The sequence below is a fragment of the Hemitrygon akajei genome, chromosome 1 (assembly GCF_048418815.1).
Source record: "Hemitrygon akajei chromosome 1, sHemAka1.3, whole genome shotgun sequence".
In the NCBI taxonomy this organism is placed as follows: Eukaryota; Metazoa; Chordata; class Chondrichthyes; order Myliobatiformes; family Dasyatidae; genus Hemitrygon; species Hemitrygon akajei.
This window is the reverse complement of record NC_133124.1, coordinates 18,748,211-18,764,907: the sequence shown is the minus strand read 5'-3', so window position 1 is coordinate 18,764,907 and position 16,697 is coordinate 18,748,211. Positions and strand designations below refer to the sequence as shown.

Below are 16,697 nucleotides of genomic sequence, written 5' to 3'. Positions count from 1 at the left end.
GTTCGGGAAGGAAGGCTAACAGATGCAGTCTTACATTGTAAAGAGTCAAGGTATAAAATAGGCAAGTTTGATGCAATTTGACTCAGTGCTAGTGAGATGGAACCTGAAGCGTTGCATACAAGTTTGATCTCCATATTGTAAAATAGGATAGTTCTGCAAGATTCCTGGGATAAAAGGTTTGATGTATGAAGAAAAGGTTAAGTAGGTTAGGTAGTTAAAAACCAGAGTAGTTAAGATTAACTGTGATGTTACTGCTAGGTGATATTATTGATATATTGGATTCTGAAGGGGCATAAATTTAAAAAAAATACAGATAGTAAAAGCCTGAAATTAGGAAAGCAGCAGGTCAGGCAGCATCTTTGTACAGAGAAGTTGACACCAGACCTTTAATTTTAATTAAATCTATATTAGTCTTTGACTTGAAGCATTAACACAGATGCTGTCCAAACTGTTGTGAGACTCCATCATTTTCTGATTATAATGTATTCCACCATTACTATCAGGCAAGATAATGAAACCAGATTCAATAGGAATTTTAGTTTCTAAAAGAAGTATAGAATGTGTTTTTTCTTTCTTTCTCAGAATATCAAGAACAAGGGCGCAGAGCTCAAGAACAAGGGATCACTCATTTCGGACACAGACATTAAGGATTTTCTTTTGTTAGATGATCATCTATCTCTGGAATTTCCAAACTCAGGAAATTCTGGAGGTAGGATTCCTGAATGTATTCAAAGCAGAGGGTGCAGAGCAGGTTTTCCAACCTTTTTTATGCCATGGGCCAATACCATTAAGCGAGGAGTTCATGGACCCCAGGTTGGGAGACCTTGGCATAGGGGAAGATTTGCAGGAAAATAACAGGAAAACGTTGAGTGAATTCGGCCTTTTCTCCCTGGAGTGAAGGAGGATGAGAGGTGACCTGATAGAGGTGTATATGATGATGAGAGGCATTGATCATGTGGATAGTCAGAGGCTTTTTCCCAGGGCTGAAATGGTTGCCACAAGAGGACACAGGTTTAAGGTGCTGGGGAATAGGTACAGAGGGGATGTAGGGGTCAGTTTTTTACTCAGAGAGTGGTGAGTGCATGGAATGGGCTGTTGACAATGGTGGTGGAGGCTAGTATGATAGGGTCTTTTAAGAGACTTTTGGATAGGTACATGGAGCTTAGTAAAATAGAGAACTATAGGCAAGCCTAGTAATTTCTAAGGTAGGGACATGTTCGGCACAACTTTGTGGGCTGAAGGGCCTGTATTGTGCTGTGCTGTAGGTTTTCTATATTCCCATGTTTCTATGACACTGAGCCCAAGACGGGATCAGCCATGATCTTGCTGTATGATGAAGGGTTAAGTGGCCAACTCCTACTCTTGCTTTCTACATTTTCATGGGCCATTCTGCCACCTGTGTCAGTACATAGCTGGTGTATGGTAGGAGCGGGGAGGAGGTTTTTGTTGGGGAGATGAGTGTGTTAAGGGCTCTGAGTCAATTTGGATCTGTACATCTTCAAAAGATGATGATCATCAGCCAGGATATAAATTCTTCTCCTTGCTACCATCAAGGAAGTACAGAATCCTGAAGGCACACTCAACGTTGTAGGAACAGCTTCTCCCATTCGCCATCATATTTCTGAATGGACCATGAACCCATGTACTCAATTTCACAATCTTTTGTGCTCTCATTTTGCACAACTTATTTAATCTTATTTATATATATCATGATAATTTACAGTTTAAAAATATATGTATTGTACTCTACTTCTGCCTCAAAGTAACATATTTCACGACATATGCCAGTGATACTAAACCTGATTCTGGTACAAATTTTCAAAGTTATACTAAACATGGTGGGAGGAATATGCAGAAATTGTATTCCAGAATATTGCCAATTTTTATTTGCTGTAGAAATTCCGGTATGTAGCTGAAAACATTTTGCTGTGGCAAATCTCAGTGACTTAAATGTGCTTAATTCAATGACACAAACTCCTACCTCCATGCTGGACAGTCGTGTTTGGAACAGTAATCTTTCTTCTTTGTTTCAGTTATTCATTGGATAAACCTTTCAACCCTTGGGAAAACTGTACTCTAGTGATGAAGGCAATATACCTTAACAACAGCCACTTGCTTTTATTCTGAGCTTTAACACAGTAACATGGCTCACAGTGCTTCAAAAGTGCATCACAAAACAAAATTTCATCTGATGATACAAAAGGAAGTATTTTGAAATAAGACTTGAAACTTACAAAAAGGAGTATGTTCTACAAAGCAAAAATCTTGTTGATGAGCCAGAGATTTAAGGAGAAACTTTAGAGATTAATGCAAGACCACACATGTTTGAGAGATCAAAATTGGGAATACACAAGATGTGGAAGATGGAGGGTGAAAATCTGATATGAGTTGTCATGTTGAAGGAGACTGCAAAATAAAAGAGAGGCAAGTCCTCGAAGAGATTTGAAGACACAGATGAAAATATATCATTCAGTCAGAATCCAAAATGAGCCCAGGCTGCTGGGTAAGTGGAAAAGTGCGAATGCCAATGCAATTGACTGTCTATGATGAACTAGTTTATGGAGATACAAGAAGGGACCAAAAGCACATTGGAATAACCTAGCAAAACAGAAACCAAAAACAATCTTCGTGTTCCAATTGTGGATGAGTTGAGGTATGAAAAGACAGGTGATGTCATAGAGGCAGTTATTTTTTCCCCCAGAACAGGTCACCTTGGCAACGAATAAGGTGCCCATCAGAATAAAGATCTGATACAGATTCAGAGACTTGCCAGAGAAAACATTGCAGTCGTCACTTATCGAAACAAATACTTAGACCATATACATTTACACTCAACTGCCGCGATATGATGTTGGTCTCAAACCGTAATGACAAAAATGACAAATTTAACTGCGTCAAGAGATTCACACAAAATGATTTCCCATCATAAACATGAATTACATTTCCATGCTGTGTCCTATATCCTGACTTCTGATGTGGGCTTTCATGCATGAGGAGTGATCGTCAACGCAAACACAGTGTGCCCTATGCCTCATGCAATATAAACATGCAAGAATGATTTAAAAAGTCAGACCTGATTTGTTCTTAGGTTTGGATGGGTACTTTTATAACGTTTTCCCCCAATCTGGCTCCAAAATAAATAAGTCACTTTCCGTGCCGAAGATGAGAACAGTAAGGATACCCATGCATACTGTCACAAAGCCGTATCCATCACAATGACTTGCAACAAAACAAGGAAAAAAGCACAGAAAACGCATACAGAGAACACATCACAAATGACACAGACTTATTTCACTATTCCTCTAGAAAAGGTAACAAAAAGGTAGACTCACAGATAGAAAACTTGTTGCTGTTGTCTTTCCCTGGGAACAATTTAACTCCTCTAGATTTAAAATCTATGGACTTTTTCACTATTTAGAAAAACAAACAAAAATACGCATCAGAAGAAACAATTTAATGTAAAACTAATTTCCTTTAAAAGAATCTTGTTATTTAATACTCTCCAGTGTTGATGTGATGCACTTCAATGCAAGGAAAATATATAAATCGTAACTAGCATTACACCTATTTATTATAAAAGCAATGAAAAAATGTTGCTCAATTCATTCTCAGTTTCCATATCGCATCATTAAACCAGGCTTAAGGAACGATTCTGACACGCAACAGATCTGAAGTACCAAGGCAGTGCATTCTTTGAAAATGTAAATTGAGAAAGTGAAGATTCTCCAGTAAACACTGAACAAGATAGTTTGAAAGCCCTAAAACATTAAAAACAAGCACACAAGTATTTTGTTCTGTTTACGTGAAGCAAATAGTATTCTGAATTAATGTGCTTAATTTAACTTGATAAAACATAATGCACAAATATTTTGTTGAGTTTCTCAAGAAGAACAAATGTATATTTAGTGCAATCAAGTGTATTTGGTACCTTATTGGTTGACTTCAGAGCATTAAAGCAAACATGTCTAAACCTAGAGGGAAATTTTCATCGACAAATTGACAACACCATACAATCTGGAAAATATACAAAGAGGCAAAATCTTTAATATACTTGACTATTCATGAGCAGAATGTTTGTTCAATTTTGATGAACTTTCAGGGTGTTTGCAACTTTTTGTATTTACTTATTCACTTGTTCTTTACTTTCATTTTATAATGGCATGGAATGGGAGGACCTTCAGCTGATGAAGTCTATACTGGATCCAACAGAAGCAATCCCATTTCTTCCCTTTTCTTCCTTGTACCCTGCAACTTATTCTCCCTCACACATGCCTCACATCTTCCCTATTATTAATATGCCTGATAACATGTGGAAAACCTCCCGAATCATTGATTATGCATAGGTACAAGCTTCAGAAGGTTAACACTGCATGTTGAGAGAACACAGTGCTTTGACTGGGAATAATAGTTCTATTTTTGTATTGCAGTTTCACACATGCCGTGGTACTGACATTACTCATGTTCTTGAGAAAAACTATCACCTGAGAGTCAATCACTCCAACATGGATGGAGAGAAAAAAAGATGAAAGAATTATTTTGAATGCGTTCTCCTGAATGCTGCTGAAAAGAACTCTGCAGAGACATCTGATCATTTTTTTTTCTTCTTTCCTTGTTAGATGAAGCACAGTTTATTTTCCTCTACTATCAGATTTCTGAACGTCCAATGCACACCAACTTATGAAACTACTCACTTTTCTTTTTGACTTTTTTTTTCTTCTTTTTGCCCTACTTATTTATATACTGTATATATATAAATTCCTTAAGGTTGTTAGGTTGTTATAGCCGGGCTGGTAATGGGGATAAGCTCCCACTACATTAATGGAAATATATATTTTGTTTTGTTATAAAATCTGCAAAAAGTAAGTACATCTCATTCAGTAAAACTATAAAATAATCTCAAAGGCTGTGAAATAAATTAAGCAAAACTTATTTTAGAAACTGGAAAACATATCATTTGTCAAGCTTCAAACAATCCTGTTTCTAATTGTGGGTTTTGTATATTTTTTCAAAAGTGTATTTTCAGAATGTTTAAATAATTAATAAGTTAAGGACTGCACATTAAGAGTTCAAATGAATTAAAAAGAAATAATTTTGAAGTTATGCTTCTTGGTTAAAAATACGAGAACAGAATCCATCCATATTGGAGAAAATACCTAATTCTTAACCGTGACAGGCTTGTGCACTGAAGTATATTTGACAATAATCAAAACAACTAATTATACTTAGAGAGTCTAGGGTCCCCAAATATTACACAGATTTGTCACTCTTTACCAATAAAGCCAAAAGTGTTGTGTGTCCACCTTTATTGTCTTTCTATTTCCTACTTTTGGTGCCTGCTATACTTCACATACGGTTGCTATTTGGGAGAGTCACTGGTTTGATCAGATCCATTGGTCAGCTGGCTCAAATAATAATGTATATATGTCCTGAAGGGGAAAGGAAAACTGACTGAAAATATCTCGTCTCACAGATTGGACTTGAAAAAGTGGTACTGGCTCAGCTGTATCAAGTCAGCCCCATGATGTGACAAATAAAAGCATGTGAATCCAATGGAAATGTTGAACAACAGAGAAATAAATTTAAATATGAAAGCACACTGCAACATTGAATGCAAATTTTAAAAGAGTCAGTCAGAAAATGGTTTGCATTATTTCAATGCTATACCTTACAGCAAGCAGATATTTCATTAGGGTTTTCATAATTCAGTCTTTAATGCTGGGGAAAATATATCTGAGATAGAATCTGTTTTCCCAGTGTAAAAATGAGAGCTTGTGATAGACTGGAAATCTGCTTTACATCCTATGTGACTGAAGTAAATGGAAAGGAAAATTGGAAGGGTTATAAAACAAAATGGAAAATTGCTAACAAAATCTTGATGTTATCAGACAAAGCCCTAAAATATTCAGTGTCCTCAGAAGACTTAATATTTTATGCTCTTTTGTATAAATAGATACGTCTTCAACTTTAATAGCAGCAGAATATTCAACTGCAGTTATGATAATGTTGATCTCAGTTCAATTGACATGGGACACTGCCTTTGCATTCTTTGCAGACCCTCTCAGTGGAAAAAATACTTAGCAATATTGATATATGAAAACTTTGCAAAGTAATTGAAGACTTTTTGTACCTTGAGGTGGTCAATTCCTCAGAATGAATAAGATAAAAATGGGTATGAAATGTATTTGACCTATTCCTTCTGGAAAAACTATCCCTGTTATCCCTCACCTGCTCAGTTTTTGAGTTCATTTTCCTGAATGTACCTGCAATCCCTGACAGAATTAGATTACCAGCAATAGACAAAATGAAATCTGTGCTGGTATAAAGCATCTTAAATTGGAAAAGCAATAATATTCAAGTGGTTTAATGGACCCTGTCCTGACCTTCATGCTGTAAATATGACATACGACCATAAGAAAAAGTACTAAAATGATTTAAATGGATGGCAGTACAACAGGGTGTACCACCGTCTAAAGAAATTAATGAACTGGGGTATTTTCTCCAGAAAGTATAATACAAACAGCTGAACTAATAAAGGTCTAGATTACAAAGTTCAAAGTAAATTTATTATCAAAGTACATATGCATAATGTCACCATATACAACCCTGAGAGTTATTTTCTTGCAGGCATACTCAATAAATCCACAATACAATAATAACCATAATAGAATCAATGAAAGACCGCACCAACTTGAGTGTTCAACCAGTGCACAAACGACAACAAACCGTAAATACATAAAGAAAGAATAATAACAAATAAATAAGCAATAAATATTGAGAGCCTGAGATGAAGAGTCTTTGAAAGTGAGTGCATTGGTTGTGGAAACATTTCATCGACAGGACAAGTGAAGTTATCTTCTTTGCTTCAAGAGCCTGATGGTTGAAGGGAAATAATTGTTCCTGAATTTGGTGGTGTGAGTCCTGAAGTTCCTGTACCTTCTTCTTGATGTCAGCAACAAGAAGAGAGCACGTCCCGTGTGGTAGGGGTCCCTGATTAGAATATGGTAGGCCTGAAAATCTATCAACTTATAGACATATGATAGTTATTAAGAAAACTAATAAAGCAGTAAATGGAAACTTTAAAACATTTGTAATTATTTTCAAATAATCAATGTTTAAAAGTCCAGGTTAATAATAATGATTAGCTTTGTTTGTCACGTGTACATTGCAACATGCAGCAAAATGTGGCATTTGCATCAAATCAGATCCGCGAGGATTGCGCTGGGCAACCTGCAAGTGTTTTCGTGCTTCTGGCACCAACATAGCAAGCTGACAGTTTAATAACCCTCACCCATGCATCTTTGGAATGTTGAAGGAAACTGGAGTGCCTGGAGGAAACCCACGCAGTCATCGGGAGGACAAACAAACTCATTACAGACCGCGGCTGGAATCGGACCCTGATCTTACAGATGGGACTGTAATGCCCCAATGCTCACCACTGCACTGCTGTGTCACCCCTTACTTGCATTACAAATCTGGGTGGAGGTGTGAAAGTAAGGAACAGAAGGATTTTCAGCACAGTGAGCAGAAGCAACCTAAGGGGAGACTTATGTTAAGCATAAAAGCATAAGTTTCCTCCCAGTCCAGATCCTTAGCAGGGGTTTCCCAACCTGGGGTCCATGGGCCCTTTGGTTAATGGTAAGGGTTCATGGCATAAAAAAGATTGGAAACCCCTGCTCTAGGGTGATTGACTTGATATACGCGTCACTGTTCAAGTTCCAACCAGTAAAATTGTATACAGAAATGGAGTTATAGGTCAGACCAACCAACAGTTATTTGCAATAAATTTAATGCAAATGTATGTGAACACTTTTCCCTGAAATCAATTTGCTTTCAAAAGTACTGGATAAAATCTCAATGCATCCTATTATACCTCAATTCACAATCCACAAATACAATAAAGGCAAATTATTCTGTTAAAACTAGTGTGCATTCAACATGAATACATAAATGTGAATTGTCCCAGGAGTGTATGAAAAGCAGCACATGAGTGAACATATTAGGAATATTTGAAACTCTCTGCGGTCGCAGTGACATGCGTAATTGAAAGTCATGAAGCTTGCAAAAAATGATACTGAAAATTAAAACAGGGAAAAGAAATAGCTTTTCTCTTAAACAGTTAGAAAAACAGTTCAACTAAGTCTACCTCAATAAAGAAAAAATGCATAAAACACATCATTTGCATTTTATGATCTAAAATTGAATTTGCTTAAACTAATCAGGTATGGCATATGAACAGATATATTTGTTACACCACTGTAATAGTTGGCAAGAATTTTACCATGTTACCTAAACCAATAATTTCCTATGGAAACTACCTGGATTTGCTCTAATTTGCCTACTGGCACAACAGTTCCACAGCAGATTCCATTTCATTGGTTCTTCACTCAACCTTGCAACACCTGGACATCAAAGATCTGACAGCATACATCAGGATGTTTTTTATCGACTAATGCTCGGCATTCAATACTAATATCCCCACAAAATTAGACAATAAGCTTCAAGACCTTAGCCTCAGTACACCCTTGTTCAACTGGATCCTCAAATTCCTCACTTGCAGACCACAGTCAGTTTGGATTGTCAATAATGTCTCCTGAACAATCTCCATTGGCACAGGTATACCTCAAGGCTGTGTGCTTAGCCCACTGCTCTACTTGCTTTACACTTATGACTGAGTGGCTAATCACAGCTCCAATGTCATATTCAGGTTTGCTAACAACAGCGCTGTCCCAGGCTGAATCAAAGGCGGTGACGAATCAGCATATAGGAGGGAGATTGAAAGTCCGGCTGGTGCCTCAGAAACAATCTCTCACTTAATGTCAGCAAGACCAAGGAGCTGATTATTGACTTCAGGAGGTGGAAACTGGTAGTTGATGAGCCAGTCCTCACCTGGGGATCAGAGGTGGAGAGGGTCATCAACTTTAAATTATTCAGTGTTATCATTTCAGAGAACCTGTCCTGGGCCCAGCACGTAAGTGCAATTATGATGCCTTTATTCCTTCTAAGTGCATGAGCATACAGTTCCTGACACTATATTCTATCTTCATATCGTCTGCAAACTTGGCCACAAAGTCATTAATTCCTTCATCCAAGCCTTTAAACTGAAAAGAAGCAGACCTAGCACCGACCCCTGCGGAACTCTACTTGACACCGGCAGCCAACCAGAAGAGGCATTCTTTATTCAAACACTTTCTGTCTTGCCAGCCAACCAGTCTTGTTAGGCAACACACACAAGACATTGCAGGAACTCAGGACTCTCCTCTCTGTTTTACTCTAATAGAGTATGTATATCTGAATTAGGTTTTTGTATTGTCAAATTATTAGCTAGCTTATCTTTATATTTTATCTTTTCTCTCTTTATGTTTTAGTTGCCTTCTGTTGATTTTAAAAAGTTTCCAAGTCCTCTAACTTTCCACTATATTTTGTTGCTATATTATATTCCCTCACTTTTGCTTTTATGCTGCCTTTGACTTCCCTTCTCAGCCACGGTTGTTGCATCCTCCCTTTAGAATACTTCTTCATCTGTGGCGTGTATCTATCCTGCGCTTTCCAAATTGTTGCCAGAAACTCCAGCCATTGTTGTTGTGGCATAATCCCTGTTAGTGCCCTTCCAATCAACTTTGGACAGCTCCTCTCTCATATTTCTGTAATTCCCTTTACTCCATTGTAATACTGATACATCTAAATTTAGCTCTCCCTCTCAAACTACAGGGTGAATTTGTGAATTCAATCATATCACGATCACAACCTCCTGAAGGTTACTTTAGCTTAAGCCTCCTCATCCAATCTGATTCATTGCACAACACTCAATTCAGAACTGCCTTTCTTGTAGTTTCCTCAACCACAAGCTGCTCTAAAAAGCCAACTTGTGGGCATTCAACAAATTCTCTCTTGGGATCCAGCACCAACCAAATTTTCCCAGTATACCTGCATTTTGAAATCCACCATGACTATTGTAACACTGCCCTTTTGACGTGCATTGCAATTTACGTCCTACATCCCGGCTATTGTTCAGAGGCCTGTATATAACTCCGATCAGGGTCTTATTACCCTTGCAGTTTCTAAACTCTACCCACCAGGACTCTACATCTTCCAGTCCTGTGTCAACTCTTTCGAAGGATTTGATTTCATTCTTTACCAACAGAGCCACCCTGCCCCCTCTGCCTACCTGCCTGTCTGTTTAATACAACGTTTATCCTTGGATGTTAAGCTCCCAACTGTGATCTTCTTTCAGCCATGATTCAGCGATGCCCACAACATCATACCTGCCAATCTCTAACTGTGCTACAAGATCATTTACCTTATTTCATATACTGTGTGCATTCAAATATATAAGTTTTTCTCCTTTATTCATCACCCTTTTTGATTTAGGCCTCCTGTTACACCTTAACTCATCCCAATAATTGCACTTTTGCTCTATCATCTGCCAGTCCTTCCTCACAACGCACTAACAATAACCGTTCATCTTTGGGATGTGGGAGGAAACTAGAGCACCTTGTCACGGGTGAACATAGAAACTCTTTACAGACAGTGGCGGGAAAGGAACACTGAACTTAAAGCCAATACTGTAAAGAGATTGTGATAAATATTACACTATCATGGCACCCTAATTTAAAATTAATAACCAAGCGTAACATTCTACATTTAAAATGAATATCTGACCAAGCGTGACTTATCCTTTGGTTATGAATGTTCGAAACTGTGATCAGTTTCTGCAAAAAGGTTTCTGAGAGAATATGTGTCTTAGATGTTGATTACACGGCAGTGGAAATAACTTTTCTCTATTGATCAGCTCCCCTTTAATAATAACTTCCTAAATTGCAGTGAATACAACCTACATTTATGCAATTCTTCCTAAATTTAATCTATTGATTTGAGATATCATTCTGCTAAATCGTTGGTGCATTTTTTTCCAGCTCCGTCCTTCCTACAGTGTGGTGCTCAAACCTGTACTCATGACACCTAGGCACACCTTTGGTCACCTATGAATAACAGACCTCCAGATTCAAGAAACAGCATTTTCCCTGAAGTCCTACGAATATTCTAATAAGAATATTAGGGTGGTGGGATGGAGATACTCTCTACCAAAGGAGGTGTAAGGCACCCTTCCCTCTGTTAGTCTGCAAGTCACCCTCGGGTAAGGTGTAGCGTCTGCTTAGCTCCCCCCACCCCCCGATCAGGGTTGCATGAGGCCATGAAAGCAAATGCTGGATGGTCGTATGAACAGCAGGTGCATCTCACAAGTCCTGGTTATACAGCCACTGACACCAGGCAGATAATCCCTGAAATGTATTGAGAATGGCTGTGATCACCTGTCTTGTAAAGACATTGTCCAGAAGAAGGCAATGGCAAACCACTTCTGGAGAAAAAATTGCCAAGATCAATCATGGTCATAAGAATCTGATCGTCTACGTCATATGACACGACACATAATGAAGATGAATAGGACCCTTAACTGTCTTTGATTCCATTCTTCTTCAAGCTTTTCACCATTCTACTATAATTACTTTCAACCATAAATCTCCTGAACCAACATGGATAATTTCACTCATCTCAACACTAAACTAATTCCACAACTTATGGACTCACTGGCAAGGATCTGCAATTCATCTTCTCAGTATTATTTATTTACTTATTTATATTATTAGCTTTTTGTTATATTTGCCCATTTTGTCTTTTTTACACATTGGTTGTTAGTCTTTGTGTGTAGTTTGTCATTGATTCTATATTATTTCTTTGTTCTACTCTGAATGGCCACAAGAAATTTAATCTCAGAATAGTATATGGTGAAATATATGAACTTTAATAATGAGTTTACTTTGCACTTTAATTTAGGAGTCACTCTGCTCTTAGATCTTGACATTGACCGCTAGGAAAATTATTTCCCTCTATGTTGGACATCACATTCTTACCATGCATTGTTGTCATTCCTTTGAAGTCAACTTTCAGGATATTGGCGTTGTTGGCAAGACTAGAATCCATTGTCCATATTTACTGCCCTTGAGTAGGGGGCAGTGATTCATTTACTTGAACTGCAGCAGTCCTCTTGGCACAGATACCGTGATACTGTGAAGGGGAGGCGGAGCAAAATGAAGATGGTGCTAAATGGTGACTCCTTTGCTTGCATATTCGGAAACAGCTCTATTTCCATCTTTAATATCTTTATTTTTCCCTTTCAGGGTTCTTTTGAAGACCCTGACCTGGAGTTACACGCTGATTTCGGTTCTTTGTGAGAATGAGACCTGTTCTCGGGGTTTCAGAACTGGCCATTGTTCGGTACGCCAAGGGTTCGGCCTAAGAGTACGGCTCAGATTTGGAAGCCTAAGATCTCAGGGTCTGGAGATGGGCTGATCGAGGGTTGGTGTCACAGCAGGAGACCTGTGTGTCGTCGGGGAAGTCGGAAAATCTACTGCTGTGGGCCCAAAGACCCAGGATATTTGTGATCTTCAGGCACAGAGCTCGAAAAAAGTGACATAACGGACTTTTAACATCGTACACCTGTGACTTGTTTGTCTCCCTGCTTGCTAACAAAATGGAGACACCTCCTTCTCCCTTATTAGTGAGAGAGAGAATCTGTGGATTGTCGAATGCCGGGTGAAACGCGAAGTCTTTGAGGTAACTGCAAACCTATGTCTTTGCTATTGCTTTGCTCATGCTGAATGCTCGATGGTGGTGCCGATGCTTGCATTTTTTTGCCAGTGGGGGGAGGGGGGATTGTTGCTCACTGCTGCATGGGAGGGAGGGGAGCTGGGGGGTACTTTGGGGCTATTACGTTTAACTGTTGTTCATTCTTTGGGGCACTTCTCTGTTTTCGCAGATGTTTGAGAAGAAAAAGCATTTCAGGATGTATATTGTATACATATGAATTGGTAGACATATTGCCAGATGAAGTGGTAAATGCGGGCTCACTTTTAACATTTAAGAAAAACTTGGACAGGTACATGGATGAGAGGTGTATGGAGGGATATGGGCCAGGTACAGGTCAGTGGGACTCAACAGAAAAATGATTCGGCACAGCCAAGAAGGGCCAGAAGGCCTGTTTCTATGCTGTAATGTTCTATGGTTCTATTAAATTGGACCTTTGAACCTCTGGACCTTTGAAATTTGAGTTTCAGTCTTTGGACCCAGTAGCAATGAAGGAACAATGATATACTACTGTATATTTCCAATTCAGAATGTTGTACAACTGAGAGAGAAGCCAATTTCCACTTGCCTTAAGCTCTTGTCATTCTTGATGAAAGAGGTTGTGGTTTGGATTGTCTAATTCTACTCCTACTGTATATATTATGGTCTTAATTTGTTCAATCTGCCCTCTACATGTATAAAATGACACAGTAAGATGGGTTGCACTTTGATTTGTCCTATTGCTTGCTAGATCCGTTACATCTGTCCACTTTATGCTGTTGTTCTCTTGTTTCACACTCATGTTACAGTGTCACCAGTTAGCTTTGCATTTTTAAGTCTTCCTGCATGGCTGCCATTCTTTACTGAACTATGGTTCATCCCCTGGTTTGACATTAATGGTACAGTCTGAGATATCATTAAAAATCCCCATTACCAAGGACACGTCTTCTTCTCACTGTCATACAAAAGGTAATGAGCCTGAAGATACAAACTCAATGTTTCAGTAACTGTTCCTTCCCTTCCGCCATCAGATTTCTGAATGGACAACGAACCCATGAACACTTGCTCAGTATTTTTCCCCTCTTTTTTCACTACAGTACTTATTTAAATTTTCTTTCTATAGACACCTCATTGTAATTTATAGTTCTTATGACTAAGTATTGCAATGTACTGCTGCCACAAAACAAAACACAACATATGCTGGTGATATTAAACCTGATTCTGAGGTACTGAACCAAAAGGGTTGCAGATTATGGGGCTGCACATTACTGGTATTGGCGTTTGCTCCCAGAGCTTCATAAATGTCCGGTTTGAGTTGTGTGATATGCTTCGCAGTCTCCAATGTAACATGATTTTAGTGCATTTGATCTGAAGGTGAAACGTTGCTTCTGCAAGGTTCACATTGTGGTCATTTCTCTTCTTTGAAGATAGGCACCTTACCATAGTGGAGAGGCTCCTGAGTTCCTGAGATGCCATCTGCAGTTTAGCCATCTGATGCTTAGCTCCTGCTATGGACACCCACGGTGGTAAGGTCAAGGGGGATGTTCCAGACAAAAAGTGATCTAATCAAGACCTTAGCAGTGGAGCTGGCAGAAGATGTCACATCACAATGGCAACTAAGTCAGAGGAAGGTTACAGCAGTGAAGGATCCACAGTCATATTGCATTCCATGCCCTGGCCTCCATCTGTTTCAGACTGGGTGGTGGCTGCCCATGCATCAGCCTCCCAGCATCAGATAAAGTTACACACAGGCATTCTCCATTAAGAGAATCCAACGTAACATCCTGATTATGTGGATCCCGGATCGGCCTCTATAGCCACCCGAGGACCCAACAATGGACAACCCCACTGGAGAAACATCATTCTAGACTCAAGAGGTCACATGACTACTAATGATCTCTTCTAGCAATTCTGTCAAGACTAAAGTGGGTAGCTGCCCAATAGCACAGCTCTGGGTCCTGTTGCTCAGTTGATTATCTAACCATGTCAATCATTTGCTTTCTGTTCCAAATTCTTCAAATATAACCAACAGTTAATAATGATTCAGATTCAGATGTATCACATGTACATTGAAACATACAGTGGAATGTGTTTCATGTTGTTAAGAGTCATGTTGTTAGGTAGCCCACAAATGTCGCCGCACATTTCGGTGCCAACATGGCATGCCTGCAATGTTTAGCAACACACAAGCAGCAGCAGTGACAACAACTATAAAGCAAAACAAGACAACAAAGGGAAAGCAAGCCCTTTCTATCCACTTACTGATCCACACATGAACAGACATTCCTTTAAACCCAGTGTAGACCACCTCTGGGTCTCCAGTCCTTGGCCCCAGCCTCTCGGACTTCGGGCTTTGTTTGGCCTGGACACACAGACTCAGAGTCTAACGTCTATAGTGTCACAGGTCAGGTAAATCTATGGCCATATTCAAGACTCAACACCTCTTTGAAGAGATTTTGCAGAGGAGCAGTCCAACATCAGCAGTTATTTTTGTCTCCAGTGTTGTGACTGTGACCTGACTCTGGTGATATAAAAGTACTCATCAAGACAAACAGACATTCCTCTGAAGACTCTCTTGGTAGAGTCTCCCAGATTCAAAATACATCACATTTTTATACCCTTAACAGCAAAACAATAGACAGTAGGTGCAGGAGTGGGCCACTCGGCCCTTCAAGCCAGCACCGCCATTCACTGTGATCATGGCTGATCATCCACAATCATTACCCCGTTCCTGCCTTCTCCCCATATCCCTTGACTCCACTATCTTTAACAGCTCTATCTAACTCTTTCTTGAAAGCATCCAATTGGCCTCTACTGCCTGCAGAGCTTTCCACAGATCCACAACTCTCTGGGTGAAAACGTTTTTCCTCAACTCCGTTCTAAATGGCCTACCCTTTATTCTTAAACTGTGGCCTCTGGTTCTGGATTCCCCCAACATCGGGAACATGCTTCCTGCCTCTAGCGTGTCCAATCCCTTAATAATCTTATATGTTTCAATCAGATCCCCTCTCATCCTTCTAAATTCCAGTATATACAAGCCCAGTCACTCCAATCTTTCAACATATGACAGTTCCGCCATCCCAGGAATCAAGCTCGTGAACCTACGCTGCACTCCCTCAATAGCAAGAATGTCCTTCCTTAAATTTAGAGACCAAAACTGCACACAATACTCCAGGTGTGGTCTCACCAAGGCCCTGTACAACTGCAGAAGGACCTCTTTGCTCCTATACTCAACTCCCCTTGTTATGAAGGCCAACATGCCATTAGCTTTCTTCACTGCCTGCTGTACCTGCATGCTTACTTTCATTGACTGATGTACAAGAACACCTAGATCTTGTTGTACTTCCCCTTTTTCTAACTTGACACCATTCAGATAGGAATCTGCCTTCCTATTCTTGTCACCAAAGTGGATAACTTCACATTTATCCACATTAAACTGCATCTGCCATGCATCTGCCCACTCACCCAACCTGTTCAAGTCACCCTGCATTCTCATAACATCCTCCTCACATTTCACACTGCCACCCAGCTTTGTGTCATCTGCAACTTTGCTAATGTTACTTTTTCAATACAACTCAAATTGTTACAATGACATTAATATTTTGGGTTGACAATGATTCCTTTGAGTTCGATATCTACAGTGGCAATCACCTCTGAAATTTCCAATACCTTTGCTGGGACAAAGGAATTCACACAGATGGTCAAAAAGCTTTAGGGGACAGAGATCCCAGATACTTAAAATTAGCATTGTCAGGGCTGATTCTAAGTACACAACTATTGCTGCTATGATCACTGTACCTGTGACCATGTTTGATGTGCTGAGTGACAACATCAGTCTGGTCTGCTCGCTTGAACTCAGTCACAATGGAACGTAATAATTTAACCCAATTTGCCTGGTTTGATGAAGGCTAATGAACATAACCCCATTGTTTGACCCTTGTCTGATGTAGACAAGGACATCTCATGGTCACTTCACTTTGCAAGCGATACCTTTTGAGCAGCCAGCTTCCTGGGTTCTGTAAACAACACTGTTTGCAAAGCTGTATGTTCAAACTTCAAACAGATTGCTCCCTGCA

General features: G+C 39.4%; 1 protein-coding gene across 1 annotated transcript in view; it reads right to left on the bottom strand.

Annotated features, from left to right (window-relative positions):
- The window catches only part of csmd3b (CUB and Sushi multiple domains 3b), a 2,154,916-nt gene that overhangs the window by 857,886 nt on the left and 1,280,333 nt on the right, over nucleotides 1–16,697 (bottom strand). Inside the window, exon 7 of the mRNA XM_073038951.1 lies at nucleotides 3,333–3,410. Coding sequence (XP_072895052.1) covers nucleotides 3,333–3,410 — 78 coding nt within the window. The remainder of the gene's footprint in view (nucleotides 1–3,332; nucleotides 3,411–16,697) is intronic.